The following is a 22,076-nucleotide window of genomic DNA, read 5'->3' on the forward strand; positions in this document are numbered from 1 at the left end:
CTGAACAAGCCAAACTTTGGCCTATCATTGCAGCTAATTATAATGTCATATATGGTGAGTCCAAGTTAATTATTAAACTGAGTTTGTTTCCTAGCTTCTCGTAGGGGGAAATATGACCAGCTGGCTAGCTTAGACACGTATAAACTGCCTATATCTACGAAGCAAAATAGCACGCTATTAATTCTTTTTATCTAGCAGCTTGCATGCAGCACAACCATTACTGACTCTAGGCCATAATCAGGAAGTTGTTGCACTTGTACTGTTTCCAATACCGTAAGCAACCGAATCTTTCAGTTTTAGGTCACAGAGTCGTGAAAATGATGTTTGAGAAGTGAGCCTGTCAGCTGCCGGACTCAACGTGTCTTCTACAATTTCGTAGTCGGGCTCATCGGGAACATACATGTCTATAGTGTTGTCCGAGTCGACTTTCTTAGAACCATTTGAGAAACACATGCGACAACAAATCCATGTGATGATGAAACCAAATAGGTACGATCCAAGTCCTGCTGCTACTGCTGCAACTGATACGATTGTAATGTCATCACCTGAACATGGTAAAACAATATGTAGTTGTCATTACTGTACCCGTGTGGAAAGCAATTCTCGGAACGTACGTGTCGGCAATTATTTGTCTAGCTGTCTCGTCTTGCATTGTAAAATTTAAAATTGTTATGCGTCCTATAGTAGTTAGCACCAATTTACCTGTTTGGTCTTTCAGAGAACAGTCGTCTTTGGGTAGCTGATGACAACCATTTGATTTAGTCATGTAAATTCTGTCTGATGTTTCACTCCAATTCGAACTTCCGGTCTGGCTGAGAGCCTTGACTCGAAACCAGTACGAAATGCCTACTTGTAATGAGAGAAAGCAGAAAGAGAGCTCTAGTGGAAAATCTTTTGTCAACTGCCACTTGGTCTGCGTACTGTGTCGATGTTCTAGTTGATACCTATTTATTGTAGATGAGATAGTTTTAGCACCAGGCTGCCACCACAACAAAATTATTGTGTTGTTGAGTGCTAGTTCAACAGCTCGAGGTTTACTTGGAGCAGACGGCGCGTCTATAAATATATATATAAGTAAAAGGCTATATTTCACACACACACACACACACACACACACACACACACACACACACACAACACCGTACAACTTAAATAATTTGAATAATTAGCTAGGATGACAAACCGTTGAAAGATGAGATCCTTATTCTATTGTTTCCTCTACCCCGAACTTCCAGCAAGCATGATACATGTATCTCTCCAATCTCTTGCAGGGATACATTTCTATCCTTTTCTAACATATTGCAAGTTTGATAGCACCGTCTTGTCACAGTAGAGTTGTTTGCCATGAATTTCCTCGTCGTAGAATCTAGAGTTGAGTTATCAGAAACGTTGAATGTGAATTTGTTTGAGACAGAAGCATTGCTCAGTAAAACTAATCAAAAGTTAAATCTTTGAAAGTAATGAATTTTGTAATATTACAGTAGTCTAAATACCACCCTACCTTCTCCTTGAAGTCGCACTTCCCTGCTAGTCAGTGTCTGTTTTCCTGGTAATAGAGGATGAAAACGACAAGAATACCAACCAAACACATTTTCTGACACATTCTTGATATCCAGCTTCACGGTCACGTTATCAAGACCAAACTGCGTATCATCTGGTTGAATGTAGAACGAATTGTTGACGTTTTCTTCTAAGAGGTAGTTTGTACTGTTTGCAAAACGCACATTCCACCTAATCTTGTAGTCTAGGTCGGTTATGGTGTACAGAGACAATCTTATGATGCAACTGAAAGTGAAGCTTGAACCCACTTTTGCAATATGGTTAGAGGGACTCACTCTAATGGCGTCAGAGAGAAGTCTTGTGTTGGAACTGGCAGATTCTGCAGAAATAAATTGTCGGGAGAGTGCAGCTAAGACTACAATTTGTGCATTCTTACCAGAGAAACTTAGAATGGTAAAAAGCAAAACAGCTCCACTGATTTTGTTGCAGTATACATCAGTTTTACTTGACATTTGACTATCGGGTGGAATAAAAACTAGAAAGTTGTTGAGTGATAAGCAGGAGATAAAAATTGTAAGCAGTTCACTGGAGCCTAAGATGTCGTATGACTATAGAGTCACCTCATCTGACGGATTTATGATATTGTTGATAATAAAGTGTTACAAGGATGTGTCGCCACACATTGTCATGCACACCGAGGTATCCAAATAGACTTATACTAAGTTAGATATATTAATACGTATATGCGGATGTGGTTCTATCATCGCTTCAGGTGTCCAGCCGTAATCTCCTCCCAGGAGGTGAAAAGACCAGAAGGAGCAGCAGTACGACTTCAATCATTCCCGAGCTCAGAAACTTCATTGTCTTATCGGGGAGATGGTTGCTGGGTAGACAAGTAAAGTACTAATGTTGAGGTGAAGATTAAAGAAAGTAAGGCTTTTGTTTTGAATCAATGCTCTTTCTGAGTTAACAGTTAATACCACACACAACAAAGAAATGAAATTTCAGTATTGGTATATATTGGTATTGGTATCAGTCGATACTTGGAAACCGACGTATCGATATATATAGTATTGGCAAAACTTGGTATCGATGGAACACTAGAAATACTGAACGTCAACCACCAGCACATGGTCACTTCAACCAATCAGAAGCACATATTTGGAATTAAGAAGACATATCCAGGATCAGGAAAGATGGAATTGCTTGTAGAACCTGTGTGAAACTATCTGTGTTTGGCAAATCCGGTTCAAAGTTGAAAGTTCTAGAATTAGCAAATTTGATCGCCGCCATTTAATTTGATTTTTGGTATCACGTATCTAGCATAGGTTACAATCTGACATCTGTTTTATTACACGATGACTGGGGCTCTGGTTGTTGGGATCACTATCAATTTTGTCGAATGTTTGAGTCGTCTCAGTCTCTGGCATGGTCCCAACTCCCAAGCAAGCAAGTCTCCTCACACCATTGGTCTATTGATAACAAAACAATATCGTCTTCTATATAATTACTAATAATTAAATTTAGATCTATTTTCACACATATCGATGACCCAATGTTTGTAACCCATGTTTGTCACGCATGTTAGTACAGTAAAGTAGTATTGATATCAACCCACACCTGCCGGCGAGAACACTAAAACTAAGTGGTCCAGTTTCAATGACTTGTGACTTTGGTTCAATTAAACGTTTGCTACACACACGTGACTGACATGTGCTTCTACTGTCAAACGTATTTCTTCTATATCTTATGTTGCAAATAATAAACACTCAACTAAATATCAAATTGCCTTTGTTTATCAAATTAGAAATGTTAATAAACTCATAACACAAATGTACCCAATATTCTTGCCTGTTGTGTGTGCTTTAGTGCAGTGATATCAGACGTCTTGAGTACTGGTAATGCTAGCTGTGCTAGCAGGAGAAGATGCAGACTGTACTTGTTCATTAATTGTAACCTCAGCAGTGAGAATGGTCTGGACAATTCTCTCTATTGCCATTCCAATCTCTTCAGGAGATGCATCTTCATTGCTCAGTTGTGACCAATCTGATTCTGATACACCAGGTGGGGTCTGTCAACAACACACAAAGACAGTTACTGTAATGACAATTTACAATAAGAAATATTTAATCTTAATTAACATACAGCTTTTAGTCTACTCATGCTTGATGCGAACCTACTGTATACAACCCACCCATGCTAAATATTAGCAAGTCTCATCCAAATTTTGAGTTAATTTGATTTAAATCAGCAAGATAGAAAATGCTAAATAAGCAGAGACAGCACTATAAAGAAGCACGCAAGCCGATATTCATGCAAGACTATACAAACAAAAATTTCTTAAAGTCCAGCATATGCCATAATTACAGACTTTCACAACAATTTTATCAGAAATTCATCAAGTAACTACACAGATTAACTTAATCTTCAGATTACTTGTTATAAAATAGTCTGACTGCATGAATAGAAGACCCACTGTCTTCGTATCAAGTGTAGGGGCAAAAGTAGATTCAATAAAAATGCCTACTATTGACTATAAGTACATGTACTCGTAATTCTCATCCTATTTTATCAAAATTACTATGCATAAATTGACATGCATTCCTGTAAAAAAATGCAGGTTGGTCTGGATGACAATCGTAACAAACGACTATACTATTTTGATATCAAACGTTTTATGTTATGTTTTGTACAACTGCACACCTTTGATTTGACATAACATAAATTTGAAATGCTAAATATGAAGTTACTTGATATAACACACACAAATTTTATTGTATCAATCAACCTAAACGTAAAGTAAAAACAAAGTTGAAAATTTCTATACATCATTTCAAATTGTTACCAGTACAGTGTACTGTATTTCCCACTCATTCAACTCATAGATTATCATCACACATCTGTGATTTGGTACATAAATAACTCACCTGAAATATTGATGTGGGAACTCCAAAGTTGCCTCCTGCTGCACCGCCAGTAACTTGGACAGGAATGACCGTGTGGTCATTCCATGCAAATTCTTCTGCTTCGTGTGCAGCCCCGGGTCCACCTAACAATATACTAAAATAACACCTCAAAACAACAAGAAAGGAAGAAGGTAGAACTTATATAGCAACTGGCAAACCAGTAACAGTATAGCAACTACCATATCGGAAGAAATTGTTACAAAACACTCACAAATTCAAAAAAACTCAGACCATAGTGCTAAATACTGTAAAACAAGCTGAGTACATAACTACTTTGAAGTTGCACATTAATTCTGAAACACAAAAGTTTTTCCTTTTAATAGACCGTTTCATTACTTTCACATTCATATTATATCCATAGCACCTGAAGCTATGTTGTTAATTCTCATACTTTTGATATTGGAATGCACTAGTACAGCTAGAAGTAAATGAATACCTTCAACTATTATGCTGATAGTAATAATTCTTGACACTATCATTTCTCTCTGCCTCACACTTTGTCCACAGAAGATTGTTTCACCATATGACAGCTTAGCAAACAAACCATCTGCATTTTGCACAGCCTTACCAGAAAAATCCTAACAAAACAAAACCTAAGTCAATAAACAACACATACATTCTATGACAGTACTAATGCAAGTGTGCATATGTATGTAAAAACTTTGTATGTATAAAGACATTAGCAATAAACATTTGCTGCTGCAGATTCTGTCTAAGTGATGTGTCTCCATCGACTGTACTGATGATAACCAATACATTTTTGCAGTTCTCATCCTTCGCAAAAGTTAAGCCATCCTTTTATATCCACTCTATGTTAGACAAAAGTCGATACTGTCTACAGTTTCAGACTCCATGTACATAGTTGACATTTTGTGCTATCTGCTTATCCTCAAATGCTATTTCTATGAAGTTTCATTGTCTTGTTCATTTAATCATTCCATCTCGTTAATTATATGACTACCAGCCTTGTCTAATTGCTTGTCTAGCTGTGAGTATGACTTCCTGTTTACGTGCTTGTCAAACATGCTATCTACTCGCTTGCCTGATTACTTCCAGTCTGTCGAAATATCACTTCTTTCACAGGCCTTTCCTAGCTAAGTCATTCCATGAAAGACATACATACGGCTTCTGATTCTAACTAAAATCTACCCCCTGCCAGTAGAAGACAACCTTGCTTTCTTTGACAGGTAGTACATGGTACACTCCACAACTTCGATGCAACCTTTTCCTTTCTGCAAAGAAGCTTCGACCTGTACAACAAAAAACTAGAATAGTTGAGGTATTTGTACAGCAAGAGAATGGTTGTGATTAAACAAACCAACTGTTTCTCCAACTCCATAGAATCCACCCGTTACAATACTGAGATGTTCATTTTGAGCTAATGCTGTTCCAATTGCCCTGTTCAGGCATCACATCGTTCATATTGCTAGTTCTGCATTACCCTATTAAAATGACCAAACCTGCAAACTGCTTCACTTTTGGAGTTATAGAAATCTACTCCACCAGAAATGTAAACCATGTTGTCATCAGGTAGCATACTTTTCAATACTTTTATCTGGACAGTTATCACAATTAATGTACTTGTTAAGATACAAACAAACACAAAGACAGAGATGCTAATACGCAAGAAATGACAAGCCGACACAAGACTTTTACAAGACTGATACACACACACAGATCATGCACACAAATCCAGCAGACGATTATTAATTACTGCTTACATATCTACTTAGCAGTGCCTCATCAGTGCTGTCATCAGCATCAGGTTCAATAAAGGGATCTAAAGCAAGTTCTACTTGGTGTTTCAAAACTTTCTCGAAATCTGATGTTTGTCCATCCTGTGAAAGAAGTAAAGCCACTACCCTACTAGCTTCAAAGTCATGACACTGCTGCACTTACAACCATGGCTCGTGTTCCAATCAGCATACTCAGCCATGGTGGTACAGCAAACTTTTCAAACTGAATCTTAACAAGGCGTTTCCGATGCTCACAGTAGAATACCTATGAAGACGCATACACGATGTGAAACCCTGCAGTACACCATACATCTAGTAGCATTTCAATGAACAACTTACCTGCTGCTGGCAGGTAACAGACTTTGCAAAGGCAGTTGACAAAACTAGAACAATGCAATTAGCCTCATCTACCCTTTGAGTAAACTTTTTTCCATCGCCATCAGAAAAGCTGACAGAATGTTGATATTTCTGTTGGGCACCACTCTTTTGCTGCTCATTCAGTAATTGTTCTTGTTCATGTAGAGACAGCTTGTCTGTTGACCAAACATCATAGCTACAGCTGCTAAGTATTGCTTGAAGACGACTGACCTACAACAAAATTGTAATAACAACCAGATCACCAATATGTTATTAATAACCAATACACATGCTTCATCATTATGTCAACATAAGCAGGGGTGGTGGAGCTGGGGGGCTAAGGGGTCTTGGGCACACCCAACTGGAGGGACTAGAAGAGAACCAATGTTGATCAATATTGATGTAATAAAAATTGTTAGCATAAACATAGGAACTGCAGTCATACGGTGATGTGTTGACAGGTGACGTAATTTAGAACGTCAAGTGCGCTACTACGCATTATAAATCTATTTGGCGAGTGCGAGACGTAGCCATGTCTACTAGCATGAATGCAAAAAGGTAGTTACAGAAGACACTTGCAAATGCCTGGTCATCGTCAACGCTCCAACAAAAGCCAGCATTACGTGACCATCTGCCTCAGGAAGACTGCTATGGCAGCAACTCCTACTAGCCCTAGAATTCTAGAAGCCCATGGCTGCAATGTACAAACAAATTATACAGTTGAGGAAGTCACTGTAAAGATGCCAGCAAAAGGGAAACAACAGACATAAATTTGAAGAGAACCTTAGAGAAATCAAAGGACTCCAAGGATCAGACTATGGGAGCCATTTATGCTAGTTTGTACTTTCAGATTCAGCCCTCCAACAGAAAATAGTCAGCCCTCCAACTGAAAATATTCAGCCCTCCAACTGAAATACGCTCCGCCGCCCCTGATAGATGACAGGCTAGACCCTGCAATCTGCAACTACAGAATCTACAAAGATGCACCTGGACATCGTTATCAGGGGCAGATCGAGTTCAAGAAGTGCTACAGAACCAAAATAAACAAATCTCTGGTAACTAGCTATAGCTACGTAGAACTCAAAAGTTATGTACTAAAGAGCTTGCACACACGTGCACACACGTTGCAATTAAATAAATCACAAATTGATCTCATGTGTTCATTTTGTAAACTGATGGAATCACTATAGAAACTCCTGGATTCCCCTCGTTACTGTACATTTACATAACACTAATATACTATGCCAAATAGCAAAGAAGAGTATGCCATGACATAAATCTACAAAAGGAATAAGTAAACCAGCAATAGGTTTCCAATAAGATAACTGGACACTCTGATAGGAGACACTGTGATAAAATGACAACCTAAATCCAGCTCTATTACAGATTACATGCTTTTCCTGCCTGTCCGCAATCAGCTTTATGTTGCTTGTAATCTCATACCATGTTCACACATGTACTCATGTGACCAGTGTTATACCATGTTCACACTAGAGACTTCAGAACCGTGCTAGGTATACTAGAAAGTGATCTAGATGGCCAAAGCCAGCATCAAAACAAGACCTTTATCAATTATTTAAGTAGAGTAAAGTAATAAAAATCTTGAAATTTATCTGGTCCAGCTTGGTTCTGAAGTTGCTAGTGTGAACGTGGTATTAGGTAACACTACTTAACTCCAAATGAAACCGTCATAAGAATGCAAGCCAAGCAGTGCCAATTAAACTATCAAGTTGAGCAGCGCCAATTGAATCATGCTAGACTAGCCCGTCTACAACTTGTTGTGCCAACTCATCTTGCCTCGGTTCATTGTCTAGTATGACGACTAACTGAACTGTGCTATATGTGACACAAGCTCACTTAATGCAAAGATATGACACAAGTTTGTGCCTAAACCTACAGTGTAATAGTGTAAAAACAGCACAATCATGCATACAGTCTACTATACCACCAACCGCGTGGCTGCAGTAGTTAATAAACATAAGTGCTTGTATGAATGTTTCTACAATACCAAAATTTCTCCTCATTGATACCATACACACCCACCAATATTGCTAGTAAGAAGAAGATGCAAGCTGCTTGCTTGCTTACTTTCATGATCCATGATCATGGAAAGTAGCACAAGTGTCTAGACAATCGTGTGCATACAAAAAAAAGAACATCCACTAATTGGTCTCGCTAAACTATGAACAGTTTGTAAACCAGAAGTGGAATCTGTTTTGGCATGAGTTGGCTCAACACTAGTATGATTCAGTTCCAAGCAATGTTTGCGTGAACGAGATATTTAGTGAGCTCATATGTGACAGTGTATCACTACTGCAGTAGCCCTCTCTCTCTCCTCTCTCTCTCTCTCTGTTCTATTCCACTTAACTTACAGTAAACTCCAGCTTTTCTGCTAATCTCCGTAAGCAGTGTTCAGCAAATTATATTCTTTTGATATATGTGCATGCACATGATAACATTCCACCATCAAAGCGATGTAGATTCAAATGCACTAGTGTACAATATTTTCTTAAAGTTTCATCACGTTTTGCCTTAATGCTTAAGCAAAGCAGAATGTTCTTAGAAATCACACAAACTGACATATCAACAAATAAATATCATTACATACTGACATACTAACAGTCAACAGAGAAAGAGGTGACCCATGTTCATGTACAAACTAACAAACAATAACAACAAAAAATGAGCACACTTACAAATGGCAGTTGTTCAACATGGCAACAGACCACAATAAGAGGCTTTCCATCTCTTGATTCCTTTAATGATGTTGTTTTTGCAGCAACTAAAGGTGGAAGGTCTTTAACTGAAGCATAGCTCTTTAATGTGATTTCTCTCTCAGTTAATCCACTGCCTCGTTCTCTAGCAAGTTTTTCTGCTATTGCCTTAGAAACTCGAAAAATTGACTCATGATCCCACGTGTGAGGATCTCCAGCAGTTGCTGCAAAACAAAGGTATCACCAAATTATTACCAACAAAGTAAAGCACCACAAACGTGTTAGGTGAAGGACCACACCATGTCAACTTTACAGACGAAAGCAACCAATCAACTACAGTACACTGTACTATTATAACTAAATCATTTATTACATTTTTAAATTATATTTATCACATTATATTTGTTACTGTAGTATTTATTCAATATCTAATTACTTAAGTTAAGTTAGAGTTTTAGCTGACATTTATGTAGTTTGCAGTATCTATCTAACGTCATGTACTAGAAAATTTGATATCCAATAAATCTATTAAATCTATCAAATGTATCAATTGTATCAATTCCATCAAATCTATGAAATGACAATGAAAATAAAATTGCCCACCTTTCCGAACACAAAATACAATAAGTAGTAGCGTTATAGTAGCCTGTTTGAAAGTTTTGATATTCTACTAGAGCTTAAACACAAATGCACACAGCTTTATAGCTCGTCAAATTTTGACCAGTTTGTCGTCACTAGCTGTAAGTACACACTATAGAATTTGTTTGTGTATGTTTAGAAATAACAGCAACAAAAAGCACCAATGAAAATTTGGATATGGTCAACAACGCAAATTTCATTTCAGTAATGGGTTAGTCTGCTAGATGATTCTTTGATCTCTTTTCGAGGAATCAACCCTGAAGTGATTTGCTGCATTAGAAGAGTCCTAAAGAAATGTAGCACTCACCTACTGGAAAGCTGTCTTAACGTCTGATAGTACTGTTAGTTAAAGAAAATGGCCACAAGAATACAAAAATATTTATGTAATAAAAAAAAGTAGGGATGGCTGCATACTTTAAGCTAGTGCTTGAAGAAATAGGGGTCGAAACTTTCGCAGACAAGTACTCATACTTTACATCTGAAACCAATCTCCCACAATTAAATCCCTCCTTCACTCCTATTCAAGCAGCCACCTTGAAAGCAAACAGAGTGAAGTAGGGATTTAATTGTGGGAAATTAGTTTCAGATGTAAAGTACAAGCACTTGTCTGAAAAAGTTTCGACCCTATTTCTTCAAGCATGCATCAAACACAGAAGGATATCATAGGTGCATAAGCAAGGCATAAGGCATTACACCCAAACACATTAACCGTGTCTTGCACTTATGCCAGAAAGCACGTCGATAAACCAACGTCATTTTGGAAGCAAGTTTTTTGGACAGCTGAAACAAAAATTGAACTATTTGGCCATAACACTTGCTGAGTTGGCACAAGACAAATACTGTCTGGAAAAGAACGTGGTACTAACTGTCAAAGACGAGGCGACAGCATCATGATTTGTAGCTTTGCTCCAGCTGGCATGAGCAAACTTGCTATTGTGGCAGAGGACAAATTCTGTTCAATCTAAGAAACTGTAGTGGCAAATGTTGCTTTGTTTGTTTGTCTGCTTCGTCTTGACCCAATTTGGGTCTTCCAGCAAGCCAACGATTCAAAGCATATGAGCAAATTGACATGCTATTGGTTTTAGAAAACAACTCTGTCTCAGAGTGGCCAAGTCAGAGGCCAGACACAGAGCTGATACAAATGTTTTGGAGAGATCTGAAACAGACAGTTCATTCTTATGGTCCATGAAACTTGATGGAATTAAAAACATTCAAAGAATGGGCAAAGATTTCTTTGAACAGATGCTAAAAGCTTATAGAATTATCCTGTACAAAATTATCTTCGCTGATGTAATAGCAGCAAATGTGAAATTAATAAAAGGTTCATATATTTTTTGTAAAAACAAGGTTGATCGCTTAAACTTGATTGTTCTCAACTAGAACGGCAAACTGTAGCTTTCATACTATTTTTCTAGAGGCTGAGAAGTTTGGAAATCCCTTGAGTTACACGGAATACTAACATTCTTATTGAGTTCCAAGACCTGGGGTTTCTACATTTTACTAAGGAGGTTAGAAATTTTCAGCACCACTGTACATAGACATTTTTTCTGTTTTATTGAAAAGAATCCACAGAACCAGTTACACAACCAATGTCAATTAATAATATAACTTATTAAACAATATCAGTGCATACTGCTCATTTCAACAAGTCGTGTATAATTAAAGGCAAATTCAGGAGAACTGCGCAGCGTCTAAGTGCACAACCGAAATAGCAAGGTCCAGTAATCGAGGGTGTTCACAAAAGTGTTCCTGCATAGAGATGAGTGCCTCGTAAACTGTTAGAACACAATCAATGACAGCATCAATTGCCTTCAACACCAAAGAACCTCTCAAAACATCGATTTTCTCAAATGTTGCTGGATGGAGATAAATCGCACAAAAGAAGGTCAGTCTCTACACAGTCTGAAAGTAGCACAACGGTTTCCACCGTGCTTGGAGCGGTGGAACGACAGAAAACCATTTTCAGGAATGTGATTGCAGTATGGATTTCCCATTAGCGAGCAAAGCGGAGACAGTAGCATAGTGCATCTCCGGAGTATGATGTTAACTCTTTAATTTATCTTCTATGATTGCTAATGGTTTCCAGTAAGTAACGTTTGTTATGTTGTGATGTTCTTATCTGAAGTCGTACATGGTACTTGAATGCTGCTGCTATCAGAGCCTTCGATGATAACTTTTCTCTCTTTGTCCAATACGTACGTGTACGTACGTACATACATACATGCATACATACATACATACCACACAGCTTGGAGATTTTGAAGGACATGGCCAGAAGAGTAGCTTTGAAGAACAATATTAGCATTTAATAGTAATCAGTTTGCAATTTTCATTAACAACTTTCTGTTTGTTTATGGAAGTATAACCTCTAGACTACTCTTAGATAGACTCTCTTTAGATCCTTGTTAGAGTATTGTATGCTAGTAACATGTTCAGAGAAATAATACATGATATATTTATACATACAGACACATACATAAAACATACTGCATTACCCCACCTACAAGAATACTTTGGTACTATGTGACTTTATACAGTGTGGCTAGGAAATAGGGTAGAAGCCATGGAATTCCCTGGAGGATTGCAGAGCAAGAAGACCACTGATAGCCATAATTCTGATTTTGATTTGTTTGCTTCCTCCACAAATAAATCTTCAGTGGCAACTGCTCTCATGCATCAGTTACAAATGTTGCAAACTTTCATGGAACTATCAGTGATGTTTTCCTTTGTCTGCGATCCTCTAGGGAATTCCATAGTTTCTACCCTATTCCCCAACCACACCGTACCAAAGCACATAGTACCAAAATGTTCTAACTAGTAATACGTAAAATTTTCTAATAAGAGCTCTGCCCTTGTAGGCGGTGTAATACAGTACATATGCATGTGGGCATGTACACACTACACACACACACACACACACACACACACACACACACACACACACACACACACACACACACACACACACACACACACACACACTAAACTAAACTAAACTAAACTAAACGTTAGGAGCTGCCAGATACAGATCATGCTCCCCAGCTAACAGCTGGACTCCTGTGCACTACTCAGGAGAATTCTGGGCCTGTGCTAGTGTCGGCTTGTGAAGTCCCCCAGTCAAGACCAGGTACTCATTTATACTCCTGAGTCGAGAGAGGCAATTTTGTGTAAGTTTCATGCCAAAGAAAATCATGCGATAGCTCGCCATCACTGTGACTTGAATTTGCAACCCTGCAAGGTCCTAGATGTACACACCACCCTCTATTGGATGACTCTCTAACCAACTAAGCCATAGCCATAGCCACACACACACACACACACACACACACACACACACACACACACACACACACACACACACACACACACACACACACACACAGAGGCAAGCAGACAAAAACAGATTAGCAAATATGTAGACACACCAAAGTCCAACGAAAACAAAATACCATTTTCTGCTAGTTTCCATGGAATAAATTGAGTTGTTGCAAACTGAATGGCAAGACACCTGAAGACATAATTGGTCAGCATAAACCACCTCAACAGATGTAGTATTAACTGCATCTCTCGAGTACCTTGGAGGCCAGTCACTAACAAAATTTACAGGAACAATAAATTTTCCTAAAACATCAGCCAGCTTCACCTACAAAAACAATACTATATGTAACTTCTTTAATTATCAAATTTACTGCTACACAAAACAAATTGAGCACACAAACGTCGATGTTGTTGTCTAGTTTATGTAAGAACGCACAAGATTGTGTAATTGCATCAAATATATGTCAAGTAGCATGCCTTTCCTCTGCCCTCTTGCTGCCTGAAGTCCATTTGTCTGCCTGTCTGCCGTTCTGTGTGTGTGTGTGTGTGTGTGTGTGTGTGTGTGTGTGTGTGTGTGTGTGTGTGTGTGTGTGTGTGTGTGTGTGTGTGTGTGTGTGTGTGTGTGTGTATCATACCTATTACAGCGTAAAGTACAACTATGTCTTAAACAAATACCCACCAATTAGAATATAAAATACTATCTGTATTTCTACTGGCTGCCTGTCTTCTGTCTACCTGTTACTCTATTTGTAAAATGGTCATAATCAGCTAATTGTCTGGCCATATATTCTACCGGTTATCAATTTTAAATGCATGGCTTACAACCTAATCACTAGTCCTGTCATACCTCTCTGTTTGTCCACTGAGTCTCTCCATATGATGGTGTCACAAGAGGCACAAACACCTCACATCCGGCAATTCCATTGTTCAAAGAGTCTTGCCAGTCAACACCACATTTAATCTCATGAACATCCTACAAAAATAGTCTTAATAAAACAAAATATCAGCTCATAGCTCTAGAAAAAAGAGTGAACAAGTCATCGAATAGCTAAATGCAAATTAACAGTTAGCCAAAATTTCTGCATTAACTTGTCTGCTGTAATCTAAACATCCAAACTACTTTCATCCACATTACTGATAATAAACAACATGCTCTGTGTGTACCATCTGAGGTCAGGTAATGGGCACTTCATATTCAGTGTAGATCTAATGTACTGTTGTAGAGAAATTGGAGAGCAAGAAGAAGCAATTCGATTGGCAAAAAATCGTAGCACTCTGGAAGACAATGACACCTTGACTGTCGTCAATGATCGGATTGCGTGCATAAGCAAACTTTGGTGAACACACACACCTTGAACCTTGAGCTGTCTATCTTTCGATGATAACAGTGCCCTTTACGGACAAATAACAGAAATAAAAAGGTAGTTTGTACTTCGGTGGTTAGGAATAACTAAGACCACAAAATTGAGAATGTCTTGTTTGACCTCCTTTTCTCAGAAACATCTTCCACATTGACATTGAAACAAGCAATCTCTCACAGTCGATACATGTATGTTTCCAGTTGCTAACACTCTTGTTGTTGTTGGCAACTGGAAACATACATGTATTGACTGTGGAAGACTGCTTGTTTCAATGTCAATGAGGAAGACGTTTGCGGAGAAAAGGAGGTCAAACAAGACATTCTCAATTTTGTGGAGTTAGTTATTCCTAACCACCAAAGTACAAACTACCTTTCTATTTCACACACACACACACACACACACACACACACACACACACACACACACACACACACACACACACACACACACACACACACTGGATAAATGGACAAATGTTAAGCCTATCAGTTCTGATGCTTACGTCCCTAGCAACGGGGCCTCCGTGTGCTACGTGGAGTCTCTGGACCATCACTGACAATCCACCTGCAGCTTGGCCAGAACATCCAGGCGCACCAGCTATGGTGCAGCTCTGGGACTGGACACCAAGGCCTACATGTACCCATCTGCTGCATGATGTTATTTTTACAGGATGCTACTTTGCCAAGCCAAAGGCCTTGTCCATCCCCAGTGAATGACCAGGTACTCAATTATACTCTTGAGTTGAGCGAGGCAATTGTGTGTAAGTTTCTTGCCGAAGGAAATTATGCCATAGAGCACCATCACTGTGACTTGATCTTGCAACTCTGATGGGTCTCGGATGTACTCACTCACTAGGAAGACTCTCTAACCAACTGAGCTATAGCACCACACACACACACACACACACACACACACACACACACACACACACACACACGCACACACACACACACGCACGCACACACACACCTCTCCTTCATTATACTAGATGATTTGCCCGTTCTTTGCCTGGGAAAATTAACAAATTCTTATGTATTGCATTAACTCCCAACTATTGGGTTGAGAACACAAAATCCCGAATACACATCTAATCTTGCAGCTATTTCAACATTCCCTTTGAATGTCCTCACTTCAAAAATGTCGCTGGTATTACACAAACAACGTGGCACCTAATCAAAGTGCACACAATACACAGGAGAACAAAGAGGCAGGCATATTTCTGAAAAAGACTTGGATATACTTTAAAAAGTCTTGGTTTTATCCATGTTGCTGGTAATAAACTACACGCTCCTGTGTACCATCCAAGGTAAGGAAATGGGCATTCAGAATCGGTGGACATTCTAGAGAAATTCGATCATGAGAGAAGGTGGTCCGATCGGCAAGAAATAGCAAACATCTGGAAGACAAGGACACTTTCACTGCCTGCTACAATCGTATTGGTCTGCTATAATCATATTGGTATGCACAAAAAAATTTGGTGGAGCTGTAAAACTCGCCATTCTAGAGATATGTCTGATCACACACTCACACAGACAAACAGTCATACAGACAGAAAGACAGCTCTCCTTCAGTATATCAATAGATGTCAAATACACAACAATTGACAGAAGGATGCAGTTCACTTACCAGATAAACTGATAAACCCAGCTCCAAAAGACCACATTTTAAATCACGTGCATATTTGGCTGCTTCCTTACGAACATAGCTTATCAATACTTCTTTTCCTGCATCCATATCCTTTATCAAGACTGGATCGCCTCCATCTGTCACATCAGTTAGTGCAAGACGAGGAGATTTTACTTCAGCAAGAGAAGGATGACCTCTAGTATGAACACACTGGTAAACCAAAACCAAGACAAATTTCTTAATGATCCTTCTGTCTTAGACAAATTCTGCTGTGAGACCAACTGCTGTCAGTCCTTACTTTAACTAGATCTGGCGTCTCATTAAAGGAATTCAAACTGTATGAATCTATATTTTTGCATTATTAGACCAGTTATTGTCATTGATAATTGTTTTTGTTTAATACCCTACTGCCTCTAATGTTTTTCAAGTAATTTTTCTTTTTGAAAAATTTACCCTAAAAATTACAAGATAATAAAAAAATCGCCATATCTTCAGGCTTTTGCCTTTGCATGTGTGCACAAATCATTATCAAAAATGCCACCAGACAGAAGTCTGCAGCTCAAGATGGCAACTCAGCGAAGAAGCGAGCGACTTCCTTCTCACCTACGGCCTACACTTTCAAACTAAAATGCCAGTATCAATTCCTGTGCGCTATATTGCTTCTGTAGAGAGTCAACTGGCAAAAAACCTTTGCCACAGTATTGTGCTGAGTGTCGTTAAACGACTAGATCTTGTCACTGGATCAAGAAAGTCAATAGCTCTGAATCATCATGAAAAGAGAACTTTGTTTTCTGATGTTGTATTTGACACTGAAGACCAGCCAGAAAATAATGACATATGTGTAGAGATAAACCAGAACTGTTTATAGAATTACATCAACTTGATAGAATAATCAAACAAACAATTAAATTGAAAAATGACTAATATCGCACATCAAGGCCTCAAAAAATTTGATTCAAAAAATCAAAAATTCTTTTGAAGCCTTGAAAAGAATTAGTCTAAAAAACATTAGAAGCAGTATGATAAATAAGGACAGTACTGTACCGTATTTCTTCAAATAGTGGCCGTCGTCGAATAAAAGCCACTGCTGAAAAAAATCGTTGAAAATAGAAGCCACCCTCAAATTGCCTGCAAGGTCACTGGACACGCCCATATCACATGCTTTTGATGCTTCCGCGTCAATCTCATCCTATTATGCGCACTCGTCTATAATAGTCGTGGCAATTACAACTAAACCTGCGGCGGTTGGCACCGTCAACAAAAGTGTCCAACAGAAAGAAATGTGACATTCAAGCACCAACGTGTCACGGTGTGAAGTAGAGACTTAAAATTAGAGGCCACTCCAGAATACAAGCCACCCTCGTTTAGAGGCCGCAGATCCGTAACCTTGTTTAAAATAGAGGCCGCGGCAACTATTTGAAGAAATATGGTACAACTTTGTTTTCTAAACAGGGCAAAAAACTCTGAATAACATAGTTAGTGAACTAAGAATGCTTTCTGTACCATGGAGACTGTACTTTAGTGTCATAAAAGATTTGTCTTTTGTTTGTTTGTTATGACATCGTTGTATGTGTAGGTCTGTACTTTTTGACATTGCCCTCAGAGAGTACTACACCATTATATTTGAGGTGAATAGTACCCTGACCAACATATTATGAATGAATGAAATAGACCAACATATTATGAATGAATGATATATTTCAGAAACATATCATTCATTCATAATATGTTGGTCAGGGTACTATGGCAAATCGGTCTAGTCAATTGAGTTTAAAAAATAACCATGCAAAACCAAACCAACTATTGTTGCTGGTTATACAGTAGGTCACTAGAAATCAAGAAAACAACAAGTGTTCCTTTTGTTCTGTCTGTCCATCTGTGTGTTCATGGCCGTCTACATATTCTTTGTTTAAATGTCACTACATCAGCTGTTGCAGATACATCTGTCTGTCTGTCTATCACTCTAGACTGTAGCAAGTGTTGGTAGAGTTGGTGGTGTTGCATGCACTTATATGAGAGAACGCATACCACCAAACTGCTTAGGATGGTACTTAGTACCAAAGAGCAATAAACAACACTAAATAGTCTAATGCAGTAGTCGAATACCCCTGAAATGTGTCACAACAATAAACAATGTGGGAGTCATTTAGCTTTAGAAGAATTTGGTGAATTTCACACACTCAACACAATAGATAAGCTATCTGTCCTGTCGACACACAAAAAGACAACTTAGGCCAGTCCAAAAAATATTTCTGTTCTGGTTGCCAAGCTAAAAATACAAGTCGATAAGTTGACAAAACATTTTTTGGGTTAAATAAACTCTTTGGCCATTTAATTAATGTTATGAAGGATTAAATAACAGTTAGCCTGTGTGTGAGGTGCAACAGTAAGCTCACATGCCAAAGAACATTTACCCAAACACACAGCCTGCAAAAATTACTACTAGTAACACCTTCACGACCAGGTTCTGAAATAACTCGCGATCCTACCTCTAGTCTACCTATTACAGGTCCCCAGATGAGTCTCTGTGGGAGAAGGCATATACAGCCACACCAGACCTCCACACACAGACTTGTCATCTTAGGCGTCACAATGTTGCGCATGCACACATACATCATTAGCCAAACCTTTTCCAATTTGTCACAATAAAAGGGTTGGTTGGGCGGCAGGAAACAGAACTATTTTTTTGGTAAAAAACAATAGCATGTAAGCGGACACAGCATCAGTATCTGTTGCTGCACGTGCACATCCTGTATAGCAGCTCCAACATCAACATCAAGATTCATTATAAACAAACGTGCATTTGCTAGCTGTCAAACCATACTGACATATTAAGATAACGCAAATTCAGAAAAGTTAGCATGCCAATAAAGTTAGCAAACTAACAATTAATGTTACTTCGCTAATATAAAATGATGCTAACAATATTACAAGTACTATGTATTCCTTTTCTTGACTTACACAAATGTGTTGACTTCAATGGTGGCAAATTAAGCCAATTAAAACCCTAAATATAATAAATGCCAACTTTTCTGGAGCTCCAATTACAGTGTGGTGCCCATAGTTTACAACTTGGCTATTCCAAAAATAATAACAAGCTTCCTATTAGAAATCCTCTTGTGATGTAGCCACCATTAGCATGTAAAAAGTCCAACAAATGTATAATTATGATGTAATACTAATCAGTCTATTGGTCAGAGCAGTAATGTTCATAAAATATGTAATGTAACTTCCTTTCTATGCAACATATTGCCTCTCAACAAATGCAAGCAACATAATCTCAGATTCTGCAATACACTTTATGCACTAGCTTTGCTTTAATCACACTGCTCTCACCTTCCCATGGTTGATATTTGGTGTCCAGAGTGAGCATGAGGATTTACTAAAGCCAATCAAACACAGCAACCAGAAAAAGTCTCAAATCATAGTTTAGTTTAGAAGTCAGCTGGGTTGAAAGGCTACCTACCTATAACTGGCAACCAATTACTCTTGGTAACATTACTGTCTCGTATGTACATTGTTTGACCAATGAGAACATCTACAACTGTCAGTTTACTTTCTTGATCCTGACTGATTGGCCAGCCGTTGCGATCAAGAATCACTAGCCCATCTGAAAACTTGGCAACATAGGAGATCTACAACAAAGACACTAGCCAGTTCAAATTATAAAGTTTCAGAGAGAATGTAAAATGTAAAGGCCTTTATAATTGTAAATTTATATTATCCAACAAATGAAAAAAATTTCAAATAAGAGGTAGAGAAAAAATACCGTATTTCCGCGTATTATAGCCCGAGTATCTAATTGTCTTATCATTTTCCTGTGGTGGGTGTTGAGTTGGGAACAAGCTTAGTTTCAATACAAAATATATCAAATGTTTGCTTGTTTATCTACTTTTAAAAACTGTTTGTAGAAACAAGATGTTGATGTAGCAGCTATTATAAAACTCACTCATATTCAAAGACAGATTGCATAATAATTTTTGATAAATTGTTTTGTTTTGGGCATGAAGAGCTGAGCTAGATTAATTTTTCATTTGTTGGACAATATTATAAATTACAAACCGCCACTTTTTAATTGTATAAAACATGCTTAAATATATTCTGCATCTAACAAAAATCTCACCTGTTTTTTCATTGCTTCTCGAAGTTGCATCACAGTAGCAGTCAAATCAATAAACAAAAATCCAACTGAGCCACCACTTTCAGTTAGCACCCCCACACGAGACTGAGCTAGCAAAAATATACACTTCACAAAAATAGCATTAATTGCTACACACATTTTCAAATTTACCAAACATTCGTTCTATTCTCACAACATTCTTGTCATCAACAACATGAACAGCTTTGATTAATGGTTCTTGTCTTGAACTAACAGGCCACCTGCAATAACAACAATATGCTGTGTGCAGTTTAAATACTTTGCGCAATTTACAAATTCTACGACACTATGCTGTTCGCCTTTCAAGGAGACTGAATGCCCCTGATAGACTCGATTTGAAGAAAGTTCCGTTACGTGAACTCAGTCTCATGGTGTAGTTTTGTTTTCTCATAACTAAGAATGCAATGCTCACTTTAAAATTTCAATATCTTCATTGTTTGTTCACATGCCATTGTTACATCACAATGCTATCTACCAGTCCCATCAGACTGGGTTAGCTGTAGATGATTTTACTTATCTTAAACATCAAACTATGTCCAGAGCAAAGGGATAGAGTTCCGATTGTTCAGTGAGTATGTTGGAAACGTGCTGAGTATAGTTTAATTAAAATATCCCAGGACCCACCTCCACTCACGCGCAAATTTTCAAATTCTCTGGAATGCTGCATGGGATCTCCACCACATTTAAACTACCCTTTCCTGACAAGAAACTGCGCTTGACTTTCAAGTTTCTGCTGAACTGGAATAATCTAACCTGTCCGTGCGGAGAACGGCCAGTGAGCTAGTTCTGATATAAAAACGATATGCCTATACCAGCATATAAGCGGTAACCGTTGATTATTGATGTAAGTCTTTCACATGGTCACGATACTGTAGTGACACAAAATCCTAATAAATGTGTTCTGCATGACTAGACCAGGCACTTCGTTAACTAAAGAGTATACTAAAACTTCAACTCAAAGCCCAGGTGTTATCTCACATAAAATTCAATTAGTTAAACTTCTACCAGTGTGTATTTCATAGAAAACGTGTCATTGAGAAGTCTGCTGTGGCCCTAGAACTGTGGTGGTAGTTGCCGTACTAAAATAGATTCATAGCATTGGCTTATCATTATGATATTGGTTATGTACGTTTTGCAAATTAAGAGTAGGACTACGAGTAAACCGGCAAGGCAAAAACAAGCAAGCGGATAAACAAAAACAAAAATTGTGGATACATGTTGCCCTCACACAGCTGTTGTTTTTAACATATTATATGCGCTAGCAGATTAGGTACGAGCTTACCCTTGCTTTGTGAGAAATCGGAACGATGAAGGTACAGTTTCAAGTTGCTCTGAAAGCATCTCCCTAAGCTCTCGTATAGTAAGAGTCTCCGGATCTCCCAAAACGACTCCGAGAACGTAATCTTCAGACCACGAAGGTTGTTCCTTCTTGTGCGAAGAGCTGGGAAGAAATCTGAGCTCGCTGACAAGTGCAACTCCGAGTACTTGCACGCGACCTGATTCACGCACTACAAGTACGTATACATACAGTACCTGAATCTAAGCTCTCAAGACGTAAGAATCTTACCCAACTCGGCCATGGGACTGTACCGGATTGACTGAAACGAGCGGCGCGCACTACCGCATGCACTACAGTTCCCGCCCGGAAGTAGATGACGCGGCGGTAGGGTCTGGCTACGCGAGATTAGCCATCTGGCTTA

At 38.5% G+C, this 22,076-nt stretch overlaps 2 protein-coding genes across 2 annotated transcripts; both read right to left on the reverse strand.

The window, feature by feature from the left end:
* Positions 1 to 39: 39 nt before the first annotated feature.
* On the reverse strand, positions 40 to 2,238 carry LOC134190655 (uncharacterized). The gene is made up of 5 exons (XM_062659122.1): positions 1,937 to 2,238; positions 1,502 to 1,879; positions 1,184 to 1,432; positions 703 to 1,056; positions 40 to 545 (listed from the first exon to the last, which is right to left on the reverse strand). The coding sequence occupies exons 1-5, from the start codon at positions 2,010 to 2,012 to the stop codon at positions 238 to 240; spliced, it is 1,365 nt and encodes a 454-aa protein (XP_062515106.1). The 5' UTR covers positions 2,013 to 2,238; the 3' UTR covers positions 40 to 237.
* Positions 2,239 to 3,154: 916 nt separating this feature from the next.
* Positions 3,155 to 22,011, reverse strand: LOC134187529 (uncharacterized). Its single transcript, XM_062655670.1, has 20 exons — positions 21,944 to 22,011; positions 21,659 to 21,884; positions 20,509 to 20,597; positions 20,341 to 20,447; positions 19,684 to 19,852; positions 19,554 to 19,599; positions 16,218 to 16,413; positions 14,078 to 14,203; positions 13,488 to 13,555; positions 13,362 to 13,420; positions 9,256 to 9,497; positions 6,542 to 6,790; positions 6,366 to 6,467; positions 6,188 to 6,304; positions 5,927 to 6,021; positions 5,785 to 5,864; positions 5,637 to 5,716; positions 4,903 to 5,044; positions 4,428 to 4,549; positions 3,155 to 3,571 (listed from the first exon to the last, which is right to left on the reverse strand). The coding sequence occupies exons 1-20, from the start codon at positions 21,954 to 21,956 to the stop codon at positions 3,380 to 3,382; spliced, it is 2,520 nt and encodes an 839-aa protein (XP_062511654.1). The 5' UTR covers positions 21,957 to 22,011; the 3' UTR covers positions 3,155 to 3,379.
* Positions 22,012 to 22,076: the final 65 nt, after the last annotated feature.

This window comes from Corticium candelabrum, chromosome 1 (assembly GCF_963422355.1).
Source record: "Corticium candelabrum chromosome 1, ooCorCand1.1, whole genome shotgun sequence".
Lineage (NCBI taxonomy): Eukaryota > Metazoa > Porifera > Homoscleromorpha > Homosclerophorida > Plakinidae > Corticium > Corticium candelabrum.